This window comes from Priapulus caudatus, unplaced genomic scaffold (genome assembly GCF_000485595.1).
Source record: "Priapulus caudatus unplaced genomic scaffold, Priapulus_caudatus-5.0.1 Scaffold1853, whole genome shotgun sequence".
Lineage (NCBI taxonomy): Eukaryota > Metazoa > Priapulida > Priapulimorpha > Priapulimorphida > Priapulidae > Priapulus > Priapulus caudatus.
Genome location: NW_014578914.1, coordinates 24,257 through 42,415, shown reverse-complemented (window position 1 = coordinate 42,415; position 18,159 = coordinate 24,257). Strand labels below are relative to the sequence as shown.

Below are 18,159 nucleotides of genomic sequence, written 5' to 3'. Positions count from 1 at the left end.
ATTCTTTCTAAAAATTCAAGGACATTTTCATGAAATTCAAGCACTTTTCAAGCACAAAATAAACATTTACTAAATTCAACTACTTTTCACGGACTCCCCTCAAATTCAAGGACTTTTCAAGGACTGTGCGAACCATGATACATACATAGGGGGCATGCATACCCCCTACAATGTACCCTTCACCCCCCGGGTTGGCAAGACTCTCTCGAAGGACTCACAAGTTACTGCTGCAGTCAATGCCGAATGAAACTCTCGCATTATAGTAACAGCAAGCTGGTACCCTCGAGAGAGTATCCCCGAGAGAGTATCCTTAAGAAAGAGAGTAACCCTAAGAGAGCGGTCGGGGAAAGGGAGGAGGGAGGAGGGCACTCTATCGAGTTTCTTGCGCTATATACAGGCGAGCGAGTGCACATGCCGATGGGTTTACATGCCGTACCGATTCAATCGAAATCAGATCCCTGAATGTGAGGGATAGTATCAAAAGCGTGCGAGCAAATATAGAAGTCTAGGACACAAAATCAATGATCTCTGCCGACGTGGTTTTATGGCATCACACAGACTCGCATGCACGTGTTAAGAAGCTATTTGTATTAGGACAGGGGGGAGGGGCATTGTTTAAACAGGTACGGGTGTCGTACACTCACTTGAGCAGAATACACAGTAGAAAGAAGTGGAATGAGCGCACGTAAATTCCGCGATGACGACGCCGATAAATGCCGCTTTTGTTTCTACTTTGCAATTAACAACTCATTAGGATTTTAGCTCAAACATATCCAGCAATATTATCATTACTTAGGTAACCCGTAATGCAGTGATAAATCATAGCTTAACAGACGACGGACACAACAACTGCATTGAGGGTTTCTCATGAAGAACTGATGATTGCTATGAACTAAGCCACGCGTATCCGGAGGGGGGGGGGGCTGTCCTCATTAATCTTTACAAATGCATTATACAAACATGTCATCGGTACCATCCGGTGAACAGTATTCTTCGTAGGGTTGTGTATGCACCAATACTGAGATAGGGTTGCATAAAACGGAGGACCAGGGCCCGTTCTCAGAAAGATCATCAATAATTATGACTACCACGAGTCTAAAACGTCAGGCGCTGTTAGCAGAAACATTGAAAATAATTACGAGGTGCCATGCGTCTTTACTTCATTACTTTTGCACATTTCACATCAAAAGTTACGGCAGTTTAGACTCACAATGTCATGACTACTCATGTACCCCCCCCCCCCCCACCCACCCGTACACGTGTTTCGTGGTACGTAGGAATCTGAAGAGAACCACAGAATGCGCTACGTTGCCTTGTCTACAGTCGGTCATCACTTGAAATCATTAGCGCCGCCACTTTTGCACGCAGGACCAATCGGTGCAGCGTGCAAGGCACGGGGGGGGGGGGTGCCTAAGTGACTCAGCTCCCCATCCCCCTCCGCACACCCAGCCTCACAAATCCGCATTACGTACATAAACGTGTATAATTCGCCACGCATCCGGGCATCGCTGCCGACTACGAAATTACGAGTAGCGTGCGCGCGCGCTGTATCCGTTAAAAATTCTTCTTCTCATTCGCGATGACGGGTGACAGGCCGTGCGTCACCGACAGACGCGGCTATATATACATATATCACGCAGCACATTTAAGCCAGATATTGCCTGTGACAATCTACAATCGTGCGCGCGAATATGCGCTATCTGGATGAAGCCATCGAGTATTTGCCGACTTTGAGCCACATGTAGATATGTAAAGGTGGCAACCGACAGATGGATCGGAGGGAAGCGTATCGCATGCGCGCGCGCTTAACACCACAGACGCAGTGTGCACACAAATTTTCCACAAATTTTCCACAAATTTTGTGCATTTTCCGAGCAACCATCCTTACACCCTCTGACGGACGGCACCACGCCCTAGCCACATGGTCAGCTAATGACATTCACAGACGTATAGTAGATGACGTAAAACCTTACCTGCGCGAAAAACTCCTCCATGAAGCCTGAATTGTCCACTGTGACAGCGACTTCATCACCGACGTCGTCATCTTCACTTTGAGCCTAACAGGTGCGGAAAACGAACACACGCATAAATAAACATATATTATCTAGACACGTGCGCAGTGACCTTGCTATCGTCGTATGAAGTGTGACACTGCACAGATTGCGGCAATAAACAATGATACATGGCCAACAGCGCTGATACCCAGGGAGGAAAACGACTTTCATCGAAGGGGGTGTGGCCATATCGAGTAATATTTTACATTGGGGAACAACGAACAATGTCCACAGCGTTATAATTTATGAGGTGCCATACAGTATTACTTTAGTGTAAAGGTTAGGTTTGATTATAGGTTGCCACATTGGTACCTATATTTGTAACAAGATTTGATTTTGCATCTCTTATAAATTTTGGCAATATGATAAATCTCACTAACTGCTATATATATATGTGGTATTAACCTTATTTATGATAAGATTTTCGTCTCACTAGCCTGTCGTTGGCATTCCCTAGACAGCAAAATGCATTTAAATTCTAATTGGTAATGAAGCACAACTGGTGCTATCGTATTTGGAGATAGATGAGGTGAAGTCATATAACATCTGCCGCCTCACCTAACATATCTGATCGATGTCAAACTCCATCTACATTATAGTCCTTTGGACTGTTATGAATTAAAACGATGATAGATTAGAAGATGGACACTTATCACAAGTATCACAACACCATGTCTTCCATACCCAAATTAATCTGTGCCACTAAGTAGGTTAAACCACAATGCCTGAAATACGGGACATAAGATGGATCAAGGATAGTTTGGGATCACGCCGATGTGTTTTCGAACATGTACTACTCTAATCCGGGGTGCTAAACTAGGCTTGGGCCCATAAGGGTACTAACATAACCACATACATTTTCACGTTTATTAATGCTCTCACAGTTTAGTACACAAATACAGCTGTAGTTCACTGTGGTGCACTATACGCTATGACATTCAATTTTAGTTGAAATTTAACCTGTGGTACCCTCATGATTACATTCACTCTATAGCAATACTGCTTATTGGAAATGTAGGTTAATAATAACCACTATCTCAGTATGGCACCAGCACCATTTATAAGGTCGTACAATACATGTCTACAGTAGTGTAAGTGTGTGTTGTGCAAGCTGTAGACTAGTCTGTAGTCTGTGTGCCTTACACATTGTCATTATTATTTTAATAATATTTATAATATTTATAATACGTAATGCATGCTTCTGGCTCAGTAGGGAACTACTTCTGCTAAAATAATTATTTAATACGGAATCGGTTTGGCACTAAAACGCAACATAACTTATACACTGGTCTACTCGCACAGGATACAACTAGCCAATGAAGCTTAGTCATTCATAAACCTAGTGATTATATGTACGGCAAGGGAGATCACCCGATCGCTCGAACTTCGAAGGCCAAGGGGGAAACACCTACCGCTTTCAATGCTGCTAACCGATCTTTAGTCATCTTGATGAGCTAGAAAGGAATCTATCCTAGTGGAACGGATATTTATAAACCACACTCCCAAACTATGTCATGAAACTTGGTGAATATGCACTAAAATCACATGAAAACTGAAAAATCAATAAAAATTTTGGAGCTTTCCTCAACGCTCAGGACCTGCTGCAATGCGCAGGTGCAGTACGATAACCGACGGTGACGTAATACGCCCGGCCAATTTTGCGACATTGACTAACCAAAGTAGTTAAATAATAGAAAAGAATTTTAAAACATATATTGATTGTTTTATTATTATTTCTGTGACAAATTATAGTTCAAATATATTAATGTGTGGTTGTGTTTCACTCGAGTAAAGTGTTCGGTAAAATATTTTTTCCCGCCATCTTTAGTTTGCTCTACTGCGTGAATTTGAACTGTAAGTAGTCGCTTAGAAAATCTGCGTAATCTATAAGAATTGCTTCATAACGATGTGTATAACTTAACTGGGTGTATGATAAAGGATTGTCTAGTCGTTTGTTTCAATATTGGTTGTACGACATTTTCACACTTTCGTATTATTGTATTTTCTTGTTTGTGACTAAATACGGCGCAACCGGTTAGGCGGTTTTATCCAGTTGATACAGGTTGGGATAGACATGCCCGAGTTCTTCTTTGTTAAGTCGATATTCGTTTTCTCGTGCAATAACTATTCCTGTAAGTTTATTTATAAAGGCAAATTATGACCCTTACCTAGAAGACATGTAGTTTAAAATAAAAGGAGTCGCTAACGATATTTTTCATTGTAGTGCACTGTTGAAATTCAAATTGTGATTTTTCGAAATATCAGTACAGTGGGGCTCGTTTTGGATAGTGTGTTAAATCCTGCCCACTACCTACCTAAGAAACTATTCCACCTCGTTTCTCCTATGCTACATTTCCTCTGGAAATGGTTTAATTGCAGAGTAAAATTGTTGGTAAAAAATATGGTAAATTTGATTCGTACCGGTACGCATTAACTTCACACCTATGCTCATAGTTTCTCGTGGCCAACATCGTAGTATGGATCCACTACAATCACATCTAGTAGCATGAAGGCAGAAAACTGAAATTTTTGCATCGCTGTGAAGTTACCCTACTGGACAAAAGTGCTAAAGTTATAAAGTAGAGCGTATAGTGTGAATGCACTAGTAACCGAGATTTTGTGCATTTGTGCAGGCTCACCGGAATTGTATTACTCGCGAGATGTCGACCGGAGCAGATGACATCCCCACGTTTAAGGTGAGTAGACACTAGCCACAAGTTCCCTTCTCGCTTAACACTACGTTGGCGAGAGGGTCACAAGCTGACGCAATAGAATATTGTTTGGCATGACGTGCGCTGCTATTAAACGTAAAATTATCTAACTTTTTATGATTCTTACCGCTTCTCTGTACTTCCACGCCTCGATTTATTATATGTGCGCTATCACTGAGCATGTATTTACGTGTCAGCGAATAATTATTTATAAATTGATAAGATAAAACTCAAAACAACGCCGCCATTATCCAATAGATATCCCATAATACGTAGCGAAAGTTCGTGGCGCGCTTAGACATAAGAACATCCAGTATGGCGTTTTACAACGTTCAAATAGTATAGCTGTTCGAAATTCTCTTATTTTAATGTGTATTTTGAGGTAAATACTGATTAAGAAGTGTAGCGATAGTTGCAACATGTAACAGGTGAGGTCAAATGTGCTAATACGATTGTTTTATTTACGAAATTGTACGAAATTCTGAGTTTGTTTTCAAGCAACCAGGCATTTCGTATGGAAGGGTGTCAGGCTCCTACGACGTGTAACAGTCGGAGAGCCTGGTCGGTGTAAGTAGACACCAGCTCATAGCCAGGTATAAGTTAACCACTTCCTCTTAAATCTTAAACCACTCTGAAAACTGCTGGACACATTAAGCCTTGAGCAATTTTTCATCTCCACTAATTAGATTTTCATTAATTGGAAAATGCACGGCAGGCAGTGCTGTTGGTTACATTCCTTGTTATTTCCGAATCATTCCTTGACTGATCAGCCCTGCTGGTGAGTGCTGTTATTACTTACAAGCTGCAGCTACTTTTTGTTCAACTGATCCCATCTGATTTAAGTATAAAATTTGCGTGCGTGCAATTGTCACAAGATTGCAAGACCTAACCTTATAATGGAATCACGATGACAACCGATGGCAGGCACCAGGGCCAAAATATCAAATCAGATATCAGTGGATGCTGGTGATCTTGATGAAGAGCAGGATTGAGGCTATGTTCCTGCTAACGAGTTGCAGCAAATGGAAGACATGTATTGTGCAGTGGTTAGCTTGGGCTCGACATAACTGATCGAAGTTTCAAGCATTGCAACCTGCTTTTCTTTATCTGTGTAGCATACATAATTCTTTGATATCATATTCATAATTTCAGTGTGTACTAGTTGGCGATGGAGGCACAGGAAAAACCACATTCGTAAAACGCCACTTAACGGGTGAATTTGAGAAGAAGTATGTAGGTATGTTGAAATCAAGGGTGTATGACTTGCAAAAAGTATAACCGTTACATATCACTGTATTGCAACCGATATGATGCAATGTCTGTACTAATAGGTCTTATTTCAGTTGGATGTCAAATAACTGTCTGTAATACTAAACAAATGAAAGTTTGTATTCTTTTCATTCCTTCCTATATATATATGTTTGTGTGTTTATTAACAGCGACACTAGGAGTAGAAGTCCATCCACTTGTATTTCACACTAATAGAGGCCCAATTAGATTCAATGTGTGGGACACTGCTGGTCAGGAAAAGTTTGGTGGTCTTCGTGACGGTTACTACATCCAAGGTACGTTTTATGCAATGAATTATTGACGTGAAGTCTCAACTTCTTTGAATGCTAATAAGCACAACTAGTTCCGTGCTATGCGTAAAAAGTTCGGTCGTTCGAAAACACTGTTAATAGAATTTTAATTGGTTTGAGTTGTAAGTATGTGGCTAGTTTTTAAAACCTATGGACTCATAATAAGCGGTGATTCTTCTGTTTGCCCAATGTAATTGAATGAAGTTTGTGATGGGCTTTTGATTTGCTTGTAAAGAGCAGCTGTCTATTGACTTAACAACTGTTAACAGGAAACAAAAAAATGGATACTTTTGCAAACAGTTGTAACAACTCTGTATATTATAGCAAAGAATAAATGTGTGCCTAGTAGAAATTTAGTGATGATTTATATTATTATTTGCTATTATATTTGTGCTCAGAATTGCTGTGATGATATCCATTACTAAAACAGACCAATTTGTTGGTGACGCTTTACCGGATACTGAGCAATAAACTATAGAGTATGCCAGGGTATTTTTGTAACAGTGCCACTGTCGTGTGAATATGTCAAACCGTGATTTTTATCTGTAGGTCAGTGCGCCATCATCATGTTTGACGTAACATCGCGCGTCACGTACAAGAACGTTCCCAACTGGCACAGAGATTTAGTGCGGGTTTGTGAAAACATCCCTATAGTCTTGACTGGCAATAAAGTTGACATCAAGGACAGAAAAGTGAAGGCCAAGTCAATCGTATTTCACCGAAAGAAGAACCTACAGGTGAGTTAGTTGTCTATTTATATATATATAAGTTGTATTATAATAATTTTTTTAATTAGAATGTTTGCAATGATGATACCGAGCGCCAACAGATATTATATATGCTGACAATTTACCGGATACTGAGCAAACAATGTAATTTCGTGTAATTTTGGCGAATTTAAAAAACCTAGGATAAATTTATTGCAGTTTGACTATTAAAGTCAAAGTGGTATTTTGACTATTTTCATCATTTAATAGGGGTTTGTGACGGTTGTGACAATAGTTTGCATGAGCTGCAGTAGTTTCTGAGTAAAGGGTGACATTGTGGATACCCTGTTGTGAGAGTAGTTAGTAATATCTGACTTAGTATGTGCTTCAGTCAATAACGTCTCCGATTTTCCATGTTAAGAGACGACATCGGTTAACTATTAATGTATACGCCATATTTTTCGCGAATTCAGACTTGACGGACAATTTTGCGGTTGGTGAATTATGAATTGTTCGCGTGTTATTTTCGCAGTCGGTCGAAATTCGCAAAAATTAAACCACCACGAAATATACAGCGTACATCGAGTATTTACATTCGTTGGCATGTCACCGAGTGTTAACACGCACGTTTGCCATTTCCAGTATTACGACATCAGCGCAAAGAGCAACTACAACTTTGAGAAGCCGTTCTTGTGGCTTGCACGGAAGCTCATCGGCGACCCCAACCTCGAGTTTGTCGCCATGCCAGCGTTGGCGCCGCCGGAGGTTCAGATGGATCCTGAGCAAGTGAAACAATACGAGGAAGAGCTGAAGCTAGCCCAGCAGTCGACCTTGCCAGATGATGACGACGACTTGTAAAGATTTGATCATGCCTTAGTAAGGGGGGGGGGCTCGCTTTTTTTTCATTTCCTTTCTCGATGACGATGTTTATAGTGTAAAATTATGGGCTTTTTGAATACCCGACAACTTCTATTCACGGAAGTAGCGTACTTTTGTGTAATTTCATTGTTGTTAGTTTTAGTGACAAATTTCCACCAGCAAGATGCGTAGCTAAACAAAACTTTCAGATATTTAAATGTACTGATCGGCTCTGCATCATTTCATAACTATCTTGGTCTAGGAACGGATTGTGCTGTTGTCTAGGAAATGTATTTTTAAGTTATAGCTTTGCATATTAAGGCAACCTGTAGAGCAAATGTATATATTGAATTTGAATGGATCAAAAATGATCGGCAATTGGTATGAATAAGCAGCTTGTGTGCTTGTCTGTATAGAAAATTGTTAAGAACCCAACAATTGCCCCCTAATTAATGTCCTTGCATTCCGTGTGTAGCAACTGGATGAAGTCGCAGAGGGTTTTACTAAAGATCTTGCCTACGCAGCATTGCTATTTTTTTATATCGCAAAGGACTGAACAAACGTGCCGTCGTATTGAAATGGAATCACTAATTACGCATGCGTTTGTTGTTTCCAGAGGAAATTTCGCTTCTCGGATTGGTAAATTCATGCCGAGGTGTAATAGATGTTCGCCCTCTAATTGGTTGACGTTTGACCAGCCTTTTGTAATGAACCGTAGCATATCCAAGTCGCTGCGGTAAAAGTTGATGGCTCATCGCGAGCTGAGAATTTCCAGTGTCGGCATCGTGTTTGTATCTATAAATACCAGACTTCCCTCATCTCGTGTTCAGCTGCAGGTGGGTCGGTCCGCCATTTTGTAAGTCCATGTTCGCGTATGTAATAAGAAATTGGTGCGAAAAAGATATGAAAACAGTAGAAAAATAAATAGCATAAAAAGGTCCGCAAAACCTTTGAGTCGTAATACTGAATATTAATAATGGTTATGTACTATACAGTTGTTTGCACTTTCATCTGCAGTATTTAAACATCCACATTTCACATAGTCTATGTAGGTGACAGCAAACATGCACGTTGACGCACACGTAATGTTATCTATTTGAATGTTCGTTCGAGGCCGTCACTGGTGCTTTATCTAGCAGACTGACGCTGGGAGATTGTCTATTAAATGATAGTTGCATTCGGTCCCACGGGGGCTCGATTTTGAAGCCTGCCCCGGGACGTTTTGTATGAATGCATGTTTGTGGAATGAGTGTGTATGTGTGTGAATGCAAGTTGTGTGGTGCTCTCCCCAGTTTAGCCTGCTGGGGTTGTTGGTTCATGGTGGGCTTATGAGGATCCTATTCTGGTGGTGGCCGTAAAGCCGAGCCGACCTTCAGCAGATGTCACTAACAAAGACGCGTCGTTTCGCAACGAGAGCCTTATCATGTATATACGAGTAGCTTATTTACCCCGAGAAGATTGAACCCTCTGTGAAACATTAATGTTGGGTCTTGTCGTTTTCGTGGGAGACTGAACGTCCGGTAGCAACTGGCCGTGAAAAAATCTGAGAAGCAGTCTCGATGGTGCGGTTGAGATTACAGATACATTTTTGGTGGAAGCTTTTGGGTTTTATTTGGGCAGGGCACCGTACTGCTGAGCGACTTGAGTGCGTGAATGATTGGTTGTCAGTAAGAGGAGTTGTTAAATTATTCAAACTAGTACAAGTGTACATTTATTTTTCGATTAAGATGTAATTGTACAAGTGACAATACAATTAATAAACCACAACTGCTTCCCGGTAACACAAATGAATGGTTATAGAATTTTTTGTATGCGTACTGTATAATTAATTGATTGCCTCACTTAAGGAATAGACAAAACGAAACCTTGAAAGGTTATTTACTCTTGTAAATTACATTATACAAGCAATTAAATGAAAATTGCATGTGCAAATGTAGGAAATATTTTACGTGGATAATTGACACGTGACACGGCTATATTGACACGTGATAGGCAGGCAGTTTTGTTTTCGTCCATTTTGCTGGTGTATGTTGTAGCCTGTACGCAACATGGTTACCTATGCTAAATACAGCTTACTTGTAGACAATACTTGCACTTCAGCTTTGCATTGTCATAACATATTTACATTTAAAATTACAACTGCACACCTCTTGTGCGGGACTCTAAAACATTTTCTAATCAATCACGTGACAATGGGAACGACAACAACAAAGCAGTATAACCCTACACGGGTCCTTTCCGCAGCTCCTTTCAGGGTATTCACAAGGTCGCAACAGAGACGCTGCACGACTCGGTACACCATTTTTCCGGTAACGCAAAGACGCCGACGTTGAGGTTAAATGCGGTCGGTCGGGCTCCCTCATCACTTCGTCAGTATCTGCTGCATCTTCTCGGACTTCACACGTCGCATGTGCGCCAGAGATCGGCGCGTCAGATAGGTTGCCATGAACTTGTCCATGCTCAGCTTCCCACTTAGCAGATCCTCCGTCATTTGCTGAAACATATTCTAAGTGTATACGCGTAGTCTCATGTGACCTTCCCGAACGATATCGCATCGTTACATTGAAAGGTGTCGTCGCACCTCTGTTGTTTAGACGAAGCCAAAAAGCAGCAGTCGCATGGTTTAGACATTTACTAAGTGACGTACCTCCGTGTCCTCTTCTTCTTCAGCTGCTGCCGTCTGTAGCACAGCCAACATCGTGTCGAGTGAGTTCTGTGACACAATACTATCTGTAACATCAGATAAGACGTGGACAGAAATAAGGTCACGAGTTGTATGAAAAAATACTTTCCACAGGCAAATAATATAGGGAACGAGGCATCTCAGTTCGAAAACCATCAGTGACCAGCTTCCAAGAGATGGCTCACTCCACTCAATTACCACGTTAGTATACCCTAAACACCTTCAATGCTCATTATCATCTCCTAGCTACAGCCAATATGAAGCAACTGAGAATAAGTCTTCATTACTTGAAGCCAGGTGTGGCTGTGAGAGGAACATATATATATATATATATATATATATATATATATATACGTGTAACATATCCGTACAAGCCTCGCACTGCGTAACCACTTCGTGGAGCTGATTATACCTAGTTTAGCTGTGTCAGCGTTTAAAGCTTCGCGCAGTTCCAGTGCCGAGAGATGCGACTTGGCAAGGTGATCTTTTGCCTGCTGGAAACGGGTTTCCCTCGACAAGTTGAATTCGGCCAGGCTTCGATTACTCGCTAACATCATCTCTTTCTCGACATCAATGTTTTTCACCTGTGTGAAAAGGAATATATAGTTAGATATTTGTATATTACACATCCAAAGTTAAAGACTACACTACACCTGCATGTTAGTAATCTCGCAAAAATGCAATCTACGACACAAAAATCATGATAATAACCTGTTTCGTATCTTTAATAAGGTCATTCACTTTGTCATCGTCATCAAGTAGTTCTTGCAGTTCTTGCTTTTTCAAATGCTGTAATATACCCAGACATTCCTCTGTGTCATAACTGAGCTGGGATTGCTGCTGCTGCTGCTGCTGCTGCTGTTGTGGGTTACCAGTCCCGTACGGGTATGCTGGACCATTGGTGTAAGATGTGGGCTGTGCACCGAATCCTGCACCGCTACCGTACATGACTGCGTCTCATATAACAAGTATATGAGGCCGCCGTTTCGAAACGTTGTCACGTTCAGAACTAGAACATAAGAGAAAAAACACGGCTCACAAATCTCAGTCGGATTAGCAAGAGGAGGCGCTTATTTATTTATGGCCCGCTTATTCAAGTTATTTCAATGCAGAGAGCATACAGGCTACACTGCCAGTGCTAGTGCCACGTACTGACACTGATAAGGTCTATGTCCCCCAGGGTACTATCGTAGGGTACCCTGGGTATGGTTCGATATATCGGAAAGTACCTCGGGGTACTATACAATATGTCGCTGCGTACCCTGACTTTATATGGACGTATTTCCGATGTTGTAAAACTAAAATATAAAAGCTAGCTCTTTGTTTTAAAAAAAGTAAAAAGAAAAATATAGTCAAACATAGCATACAATACATTTTTATTGGAGGTTTCTTGAGGTTTCTTCTATGTGATGTGGTATTGGTAACTTGACAGAATGTGTATGTATTACTATTACGACATCAGTTGGCTGAAAGTCAGGGTACGGTGGGACATAGGCCGAATAATTCTGTCCCATATAACCATTTTTATATTTTGGTGAGGGTTATATTGGGACAGAACGGGGTTCAATGAAATTTCGTGAGATCGCATGCAAAATGCATGCGCTGCGAATGCGGCCCGTACGCCGCTATTGGCGTGGAAAAAAAACTACCGTTCCCTTCTACATGGCTTTACCTTGCTACTGATATGTGTATACATTCACTTCAATCGTTATTCACTTCTTAAAAGATTGTTTTTCAGAAACACCGCTTCGTTCCACTTTCCTAAATCATTCGCCATTTACAAACAATCAGACCAATCAGAGCGAGTCTTACAATAGCCTGGTTCTCGCTTGTATCTGTGGCGCTGCAGGAGGGCTGATAGACTCGCTATGATTGGTCTGATTGTTTGTAAATGGTGAATGATTTAGGAAAGTGGAACGAAGCGGTGTTTCTGAAAAACAATCTTTTAAGAAGTGAATAACGATTGAAGTGAATGTATACACATATCAGTAGCAAGGTAAAGCCATATGTAGAAGCTAGGGAACGGTAGGGGTTTTTTCACACCAATAGCGGCGTACGGGCCGCATTCGCAGCGCATGCATTTTGCATGCGATCTCACAAAATTTCAATGAAACCCGTTCTGTCCCAATATAACCCTCACCAAAATATAAAAAAGGTTATATGGGACAGAATTATTCGGTCTAGGTGGGACAATGCAGGGTACGCAGCGACATATCGTATAGTACCCCGAGGTACTTTAATTCCGATATATCGAACCGTACCTAGGGTACCCTCCGATACGATAGAGCCCTGGCCTGGGGGACATAGACCCTATGACTATGAGTGTGACTATGAGTATGCGTATGAGTATGAGCGCCACTGACACGTGACACTGTCAGACTCAGTGTCAGTGCCAGTTCGATCCACTCTCACAACAAATTTGAGCACAGTAACATCTACCTAGTGACATTAGTGACACCCTAGTGACACTAAGCTTAACTTAAGCTAAGTCTTACTACGTCAGATTCAACTATTTAAACGTAACGTCAAAACAAGTTTTTAATGTTATTTATAAAAGGAGTTACTCATACAGATAAATTAGGGCGCGCGCCCTCTGTGCCTGTATGTGTAGCAATAAATTTATATGAGCAGGAAATCCTGTGCGATACAGTGCACATATGTGTCGACATGAGAAATATGAACGTAGACTAAGTACGGGTATTGTTATAGCAGCAATATACTTTCAAGATTTTAATTGTTGGTTATTTTAAATATAATATGTACAATATAAACCAGTATATGCACATGTGTTATGATGCCACTCGATGCGTACTGAAATAATTTAGAGCTGTTAATTTATTGTGACACGTCCTGTGCGTCGAAGTAGGGACTGTTATTACTTAATCCTGATTACTCGTTCTCTTCTGGTTGTTATTTATATTTAGATTTGTGATATAATCACACTTAAAACAGGCTTCGTCATGATTAAGTTATTTTCATTAAAACAACAGAAGAGAGACGGTGAGACCGTCCAGCATCCGGGAACGCGACAATCAGCTGCTCAGCTTAGAATCCAGAAAGGTTGGTAACCGTAATGTACATCAAATGATCACATGATCGTTGTTAAGCCTAAGGATAGGATACCCACACTGATTATTGCCCTAATATAATTAGGAGAACCTGTTCTGCTACTATAATGTATGCGTACTTCTTTAATGTACAAGGTGTTAGTAATAAATAAGGATTTTTGGTACGATGTACTGTCTATGCCAGAACAATGGCTAGTACTAGTACTAGTAGTAGTAGAATAGTAAACGACCTTTCATTTCCTTGTCATCACTGAGGTTGACATCACTCACAACGACATATTCTCTGGCTGAGCTGTTGTAACTAATAGTATATGCCTCCTTTTGATATTTTAATAAATATATAACATGTGAACTTGGCATATGGATTTGGCTTGCACATGTGCAACTTGGCACATCAGGCTTTCAACCCATTTTCTACCCCTGTATTGGTAACCGAATCCGTGAATAGATTACTTATACTATAGATGAGGCCCGGGTGAGAGTACATCTCAATAATATTAATACTTTAATGGACTTCCACCCAAATAATGCATGACCCTTTTCCATTAAGCCAATGGCAGCTAAACTGAGTTGTTAGCACAGCTTAATGATATCCATACACACATTTTGCATCACTTTTGGAATAAATAAGAAAAAAAGTGTGGCTAAAGAGTGTACCTGACTAATGTGGCATCATGTATGTTTTGCACACTATAATATATATACATATATAATCTTTCTATGTTTCATTTCAGATATTAATGAGCTGAATTTGCCAAAAACGTGTCAGGTCGATTTCCCAGATCAGGACGACCTGCTAACCTTTAAACTCATCATCTCACCAGATGAGGTAATGTACTACAATTATCTTTACATTTTGCGCACTGTTTTACAGTCCGGGCAGTTTCCTATAATCAATTGAATGAGCCAATACATGGCTAACCGCATAAACGTGAAGTTTTCGTGCGCTGTGCATTTCCCGAGTTTATGTATGTAAATTTCATGAAAATTCTTATGTTTGCAGGGTTTCTATCGAGGCGGTAGGTTTTCATTCAGCTTCAAAGTAGGTCAGGGCTACCCACATGAACCTCCTAAAGTCAAGTGTGAGACACTAGTTTACCATCCCAACATTGACCTGGAGGGAAACGTCTGTCTAAATATATTAAGGTAAGTCCCTTTTATCATTAACTAACTAATGAACCAAAAACACATTCATCCTACTCGTGATTTCTGCATGGTGTGCAATTGCGGAAAGGAACTTTATACTGCCGCAACTTGCCCTTTTATATATCCAAATTCAGAGTTTGATAAGTCAAGAACTTGGGTATCTCACCAGGTATCGCCCATGTTCTCATTTGTGTTGTATTTATTGTTTCAGGGAAGACTGGAAGCCAGTTTTGACAGTTAACTCCATTGTGTATGGCTTACAGTACCTCTTCCTGGTAAGTCCATAACTCAGAGTTATGATTTCAGCATGGACCAGGACTGCAATTTGATGCTTTCATTAGTCAATTGTAATTTTGTGAGCAATTAGATCAATCGCCAAGTGTATTCGCCACTTAGTGAAGTAAAATCGCCAATGTTATTTATTTATTGCATTTTGCGAACGATAGCGGTAACCCTGGCTATAGTTAGGATTCTCCACGATTAACTGCCGTTCCTCGTTTTCAGGAGCCGAACCCTGAAGACCCGCTTAACAAGGAAGCTGCCGAGGTGCTTCAGAGCAATCGAAGACTCTTCGAACAGAACGTACAGAAATCGATGCGGGGAGGCTACATCGGGGCCATCTACTTTGACCGTTGTCTCAAATGATTCATCGCTCGCGCGAGCGCGAGCGTGCCATCCCTCCTGCCTTGTGTAAATAGACTCGCGTGCGGCATTCCCACAATGCAACGCGCTAACACGGTCGCGGGAGCGTTCGTGTTTGCCGACGGTTCCCGCGCGGGCGGGGCGCTCGTTCTGCCGCCCGCTCGAACTGTGATGCTCAGTGCAGCGGCTGCTGCATTGTGGGAAGGCATGCTGCACTGCCATACTGTGGGCACGCGTCCGCGTATGGTGAACGATGGGGCCACAACGTTGCTGGCACATTGGCAGTCTCTCTTTTCGTAATTTCGGAAAATCTTAGTTGGGTTCAGGACGTCTCTCAGTCTCTGTGTACCGGTGGATGGTACCCAGGCTGTAGCAGGAAGTTGTGGTGCTCTACAATCGCCAAGCAGTTGCTAATAGCACTCTACTATGTTCAAATCATCCTTAGAATATTTAAATATTGGGCTAATCTGGATGCGTAGTTTGTGACAATTTCTATAGTACGATGAGGCTGAAGGTCATGAATAATACGTTAATTTTGAACGTGTGTGACTCACATGCAAGATGATTTTTGCAGATATGTTGTGTATAAAAGCACATTTATACGTACGACGTACTTTGTAAAACACTGTAGATACCTTGTAAACTGTAGGGTGTTTAGCAGTAACACTCTTTAACGCCTCTTGTTTCCTTGTCGGTTTGCTATGATATTAATGTTTTGTAGTTAACAGCAAACAATGACTATTGATCACCCTGTTGATGAAAGTTAAAGCTATCGAATTCTAACATTGTCTATATCCACCATTTTTTTCTAAATATAGGCACGAACTAACACGTTGCTGATACTTGTATCGTGCCGTACACATCTCTGAGGCATGTCTGAATGTCATGTGAAACTTCGTGCATTGCAAGGTTAGAAAATATGGACGTGACACTCGTATGCGTGCAAGGCGTTCGATTGTGTCCAAGAGCCACCATTTTGTTGTTGTCCCGTGTAAGATAACAACATAATGCTGCACTGCAGATATTTAGTGGTAAAGCAGGGAAACTCCATGTTGCCATGCTATTTCGGATCATGCACCGTAGTAGCTGGTCATGGTGCAGAGCTGATGTCCAGGATCCAGCTTTGTTATATCGTATATTAATAAATCAATATAAAAAATAAAGAATGTGTGAATATGATGTAATCTCAACGCTCGCGTTTTTATTGCAACGTTCTTAATAACTTTGTTAGTGTTTTACTGGTAATCTTTCTAGAGACAGGGTCCAGGTTTTACCAACCCTTGTGTTTAGGCTATAGGTTCTGCCTTTTGCTACGGCATAGTAGCTGAACTTTCTTGACAGCTATTCCGTGAATAACTGTCACCTTTTGACACTTTGCCCGTCACACACCGAACCAATTTAGACTACCAACAACAATATCCCATGATCATTACATGTTACCAACACCTGTGCCTTGCCCAATATGCCCTGACGACTTGAGACGACCAACAGCAATGTCTTAACAAATTTACTGTGACCATTACAGACTGCCAAAGCCCATGACTAGCCCAACATATCCTGACCTCTAAAGACTACTAATATCCATTATTTACCCAATATACTGTGACCACTTTAGACTTCCACTAGCAGTGCGTTACCCAATATAACGTGACCACGTCAGCTTAGCGACAGTCACTTACAGACTCACCATCGCAAGCACAAAGTCCAACCTAAACGTCAATCTGCTTTGTACTCCGGCCATACCACGCGGTATTATAATCAAAATCAAGATAAAGACCCTGATTACCGGCTAGGTAAAACGCTGGCCCACCACTTCACACTATAAACCGCAGACTCTGATCACGTCTTCCTGTTTAAAATATAATCGAGCGGTGTTAAGTCGTTCAGTGTTTATCAACCTTTTTATTGGAAGACAATATTTACAGATAACAAACACAAGCAACTGTTGGCATTACTGCTGACGTTGATGCTGTTGTTACTTCTGCACATGATTGTTGACATAATCATGACCATATGTATAGATATGATAATGTTCATGATATAGTCAAGAGCTAATAAATACCTAAGGTGTAAATTACTACTAAAAGGTGTTTATTAGGTAAATAAATACTAAAAGGTGTTTATTAGCTCTTGATATAATGGTATCTATTACATTCCATCTAATAAGCATATATCCATACAAAATCCTAATAATTCAACACTATAACACTGATTTCACAGACCTGGAAATTGCATTGGAAATCTGTCTGCATTAATACCATCCATGCTATCATTAAACAAATCTGAGATTGGTTCATTGTTCGAGTGCATTTTCTTGTACAAACTGTACATCCTCTGGCTAACGCAACGTGGATTTGATCAGATATTGAATGTAAAGACTATGAGAAGCCTTTTCTAATTTCCAGACTTGACAGCCTAAGCTTCAAGATAAACTTTCTCCAACTAAAACAGACGTCGAACTATTACCAAGAATTTTCACAGTTAGGTCAACAACTGAAGTTGTCGATCTGAAGTGCAATCTATGTAGAAACGAAACACATGCACGGAACACGGACTTAAGACATGATTACCTTTCATTGCTATGGTTGCAACACAGATGATCACTATGTCATGACATCATGACTTTGCACATGTAAACTAATCCAACTACGCGTCACTACTCGGGTAATCATACAAGCAGACGTTTGTAATGGCACACATCGTACGATCG

The 18,159-nt window shown here is 40.9% G+C and overlaps 3 protein-coding genes across 6 annotated transcripts; 2 read left to right on the top strand and 1 right to left on the bottom strand.

Moving 5' to 3' along the window:
* Positions 1-3,833: 3,833 nt before the first annotated feature.
* Positions 3,834-9,697, top strand: LOC106817757 (GTP-binding nuclear protein Ran). 2 transcript variants are annotated; one of them, XM_014822454.1, is made up of 6 exons: positions 3,834-3,908; positions 4,688-4,750; positions 5,918-6,002; positions 6,205-6,330; positions 6,895-7,082; positions 7,695-9,697. In XM_014822454.1, the coding sequence occupies exons 2-6, from the start codon at positions 4,715-4,717 to the stop codon at positions 7,908-7,910; spliced, it is 651 nt and encodes a 216-aa protein (XP_014677940.1). In that variant the 5' UTR covers positions 3,834-3,908; positions 4,688-4,714; the 3' UTR covers positions 7,911-9,697. The 2 variants fall into 2 exon arrangements, with proteins under 2 accessions (XP_014677940.1, XP_014677941.1); XM_014822455.1 differs by lacking the exon at positions 3,834-3,908 and adding an exon at positions 4,096-4,186.
* Positions 9,591-13,234, bottom strand: LOC106817758 (vacuolar protein sorting-associated protein 37B-like). 3 transcript variants are annotated; one of them, XM_014822456.1, is made up of 5 exons: positions 13,164-13,234; positions 11,305-11,602; positions 11,006-11,177; positions 10,558-10,640; positions 9,591-10,404 (listed from the first exon to the last, which is right to left on the bottom strand). In XM_014822456.1, exons 2-5 carry the CDS (start codon positions 11,539-11,541, stop codon positions 10,273-10,275), a joined length of 624 nt encoding a protein of 207 aa, XP_014677942.1. In that variant the 5' UTR covers positions 11,542-11,602; positions 13,164-13,234; the 3' UTR covers positions 9,591-10,272. The 3 variants fall into 3 exon arrangements, with proteins under 3 accessions (XP_014677942.1, XP_014677943.1, XP_014677946.1); XM_014822457.1 differs by lacking the exon at positions 13,164-13,234 and adding an exon at positions 13,089-13,161; XM_014822460.1 differs by lacking the exon at positions 13,164-13,234 and adding an exon at positions 13,033-13,050.
* A 202-nt stretch (positions 13,235-13,436) lies between these two features.
* Positions 13,437-16,639, top strand: LOC106817759 (NEDD8-conjugating enzyme Ubc12-like). The gene is made up of 5 exons (XM_014822461.1): positions 13,437-13,653; positions 14,396-14,490; positions 14,665-14,807; positions 15,019-15,082; positions 15,312-16,639. Exons 1-5 carry the CDS (start codon positions 13,554-13,556, stop codon positions 15,450-15,452), a joined length of 543 nt encoding a protein of 180 aa, XP_014677947.1. The 5' UTR covers positions 13,437-13,553; the 3' UTR covers positions 15,453-16,639.
* Positions 16,640-18,159: the final 1,520 nt, after the last annotated feature.

Coding starts and splice junctions, on each gene's coding strand:
- LOC106817759 (XM_014822461.1), top strand. CDS start 13,554: ATGATTAAGTTATTTTCATTAAAACAACAGAAGAGAGACGGTGAGACC. Junction 14,808..15,018: donor GTCTGTCTAAATATATTAAG/GTAAGTCCCTTT, acceptor TTATTGTTTCAG/GGAAGACTGGAAGCCAGTTT. Junction 15,083..15,311: donor GCTTACAGTACCTCTTCCTG/GTAAGTCCATAA, acceptor CCTCGTTTTCAG/GAGCCGAACCCTGAAGACCC.
- LOC106817758 (XM_014822456.1), bottom strand. CDS start 11,541: ATGTACGGTAGCGGTGCAGGATTCGGTGCACAGCCCACATCTTACACC. Junction 10,641..11,005: donor CGCTGACACAGCTAAACTAG/GTATAATCAGCT, acceptor CTGATGTTACAG/ATAGTATTGTGTCACAGAAC. Junction 10,405..10,557: donor AAGAAGAAGAGGACACGGAG/GTACGTCACTTA, acceptor AATATGTTTCAG/CAAATGACGGAGGATCTGCT.
- LOC106817757 (XM_014822454.1), top strand. CDS start 4,715: ATGTCGACCGGAGCAGATGACATCCCCACGTTTAAG. Junction 4,751..5,917: donor ATGACATCCCCACGTTTAAG/GTGAGTAGACAC, acceptor TCATAATTTCAG/TGTGTACTAGTTGGCGATGG. Junction 7,083..7,694: donor ACCGAAAGAAGAACCTACAG/GTGAGTTAGTTG, acceptor TGCCATTTCCAG/TATTACGACATCAGCGCAAA.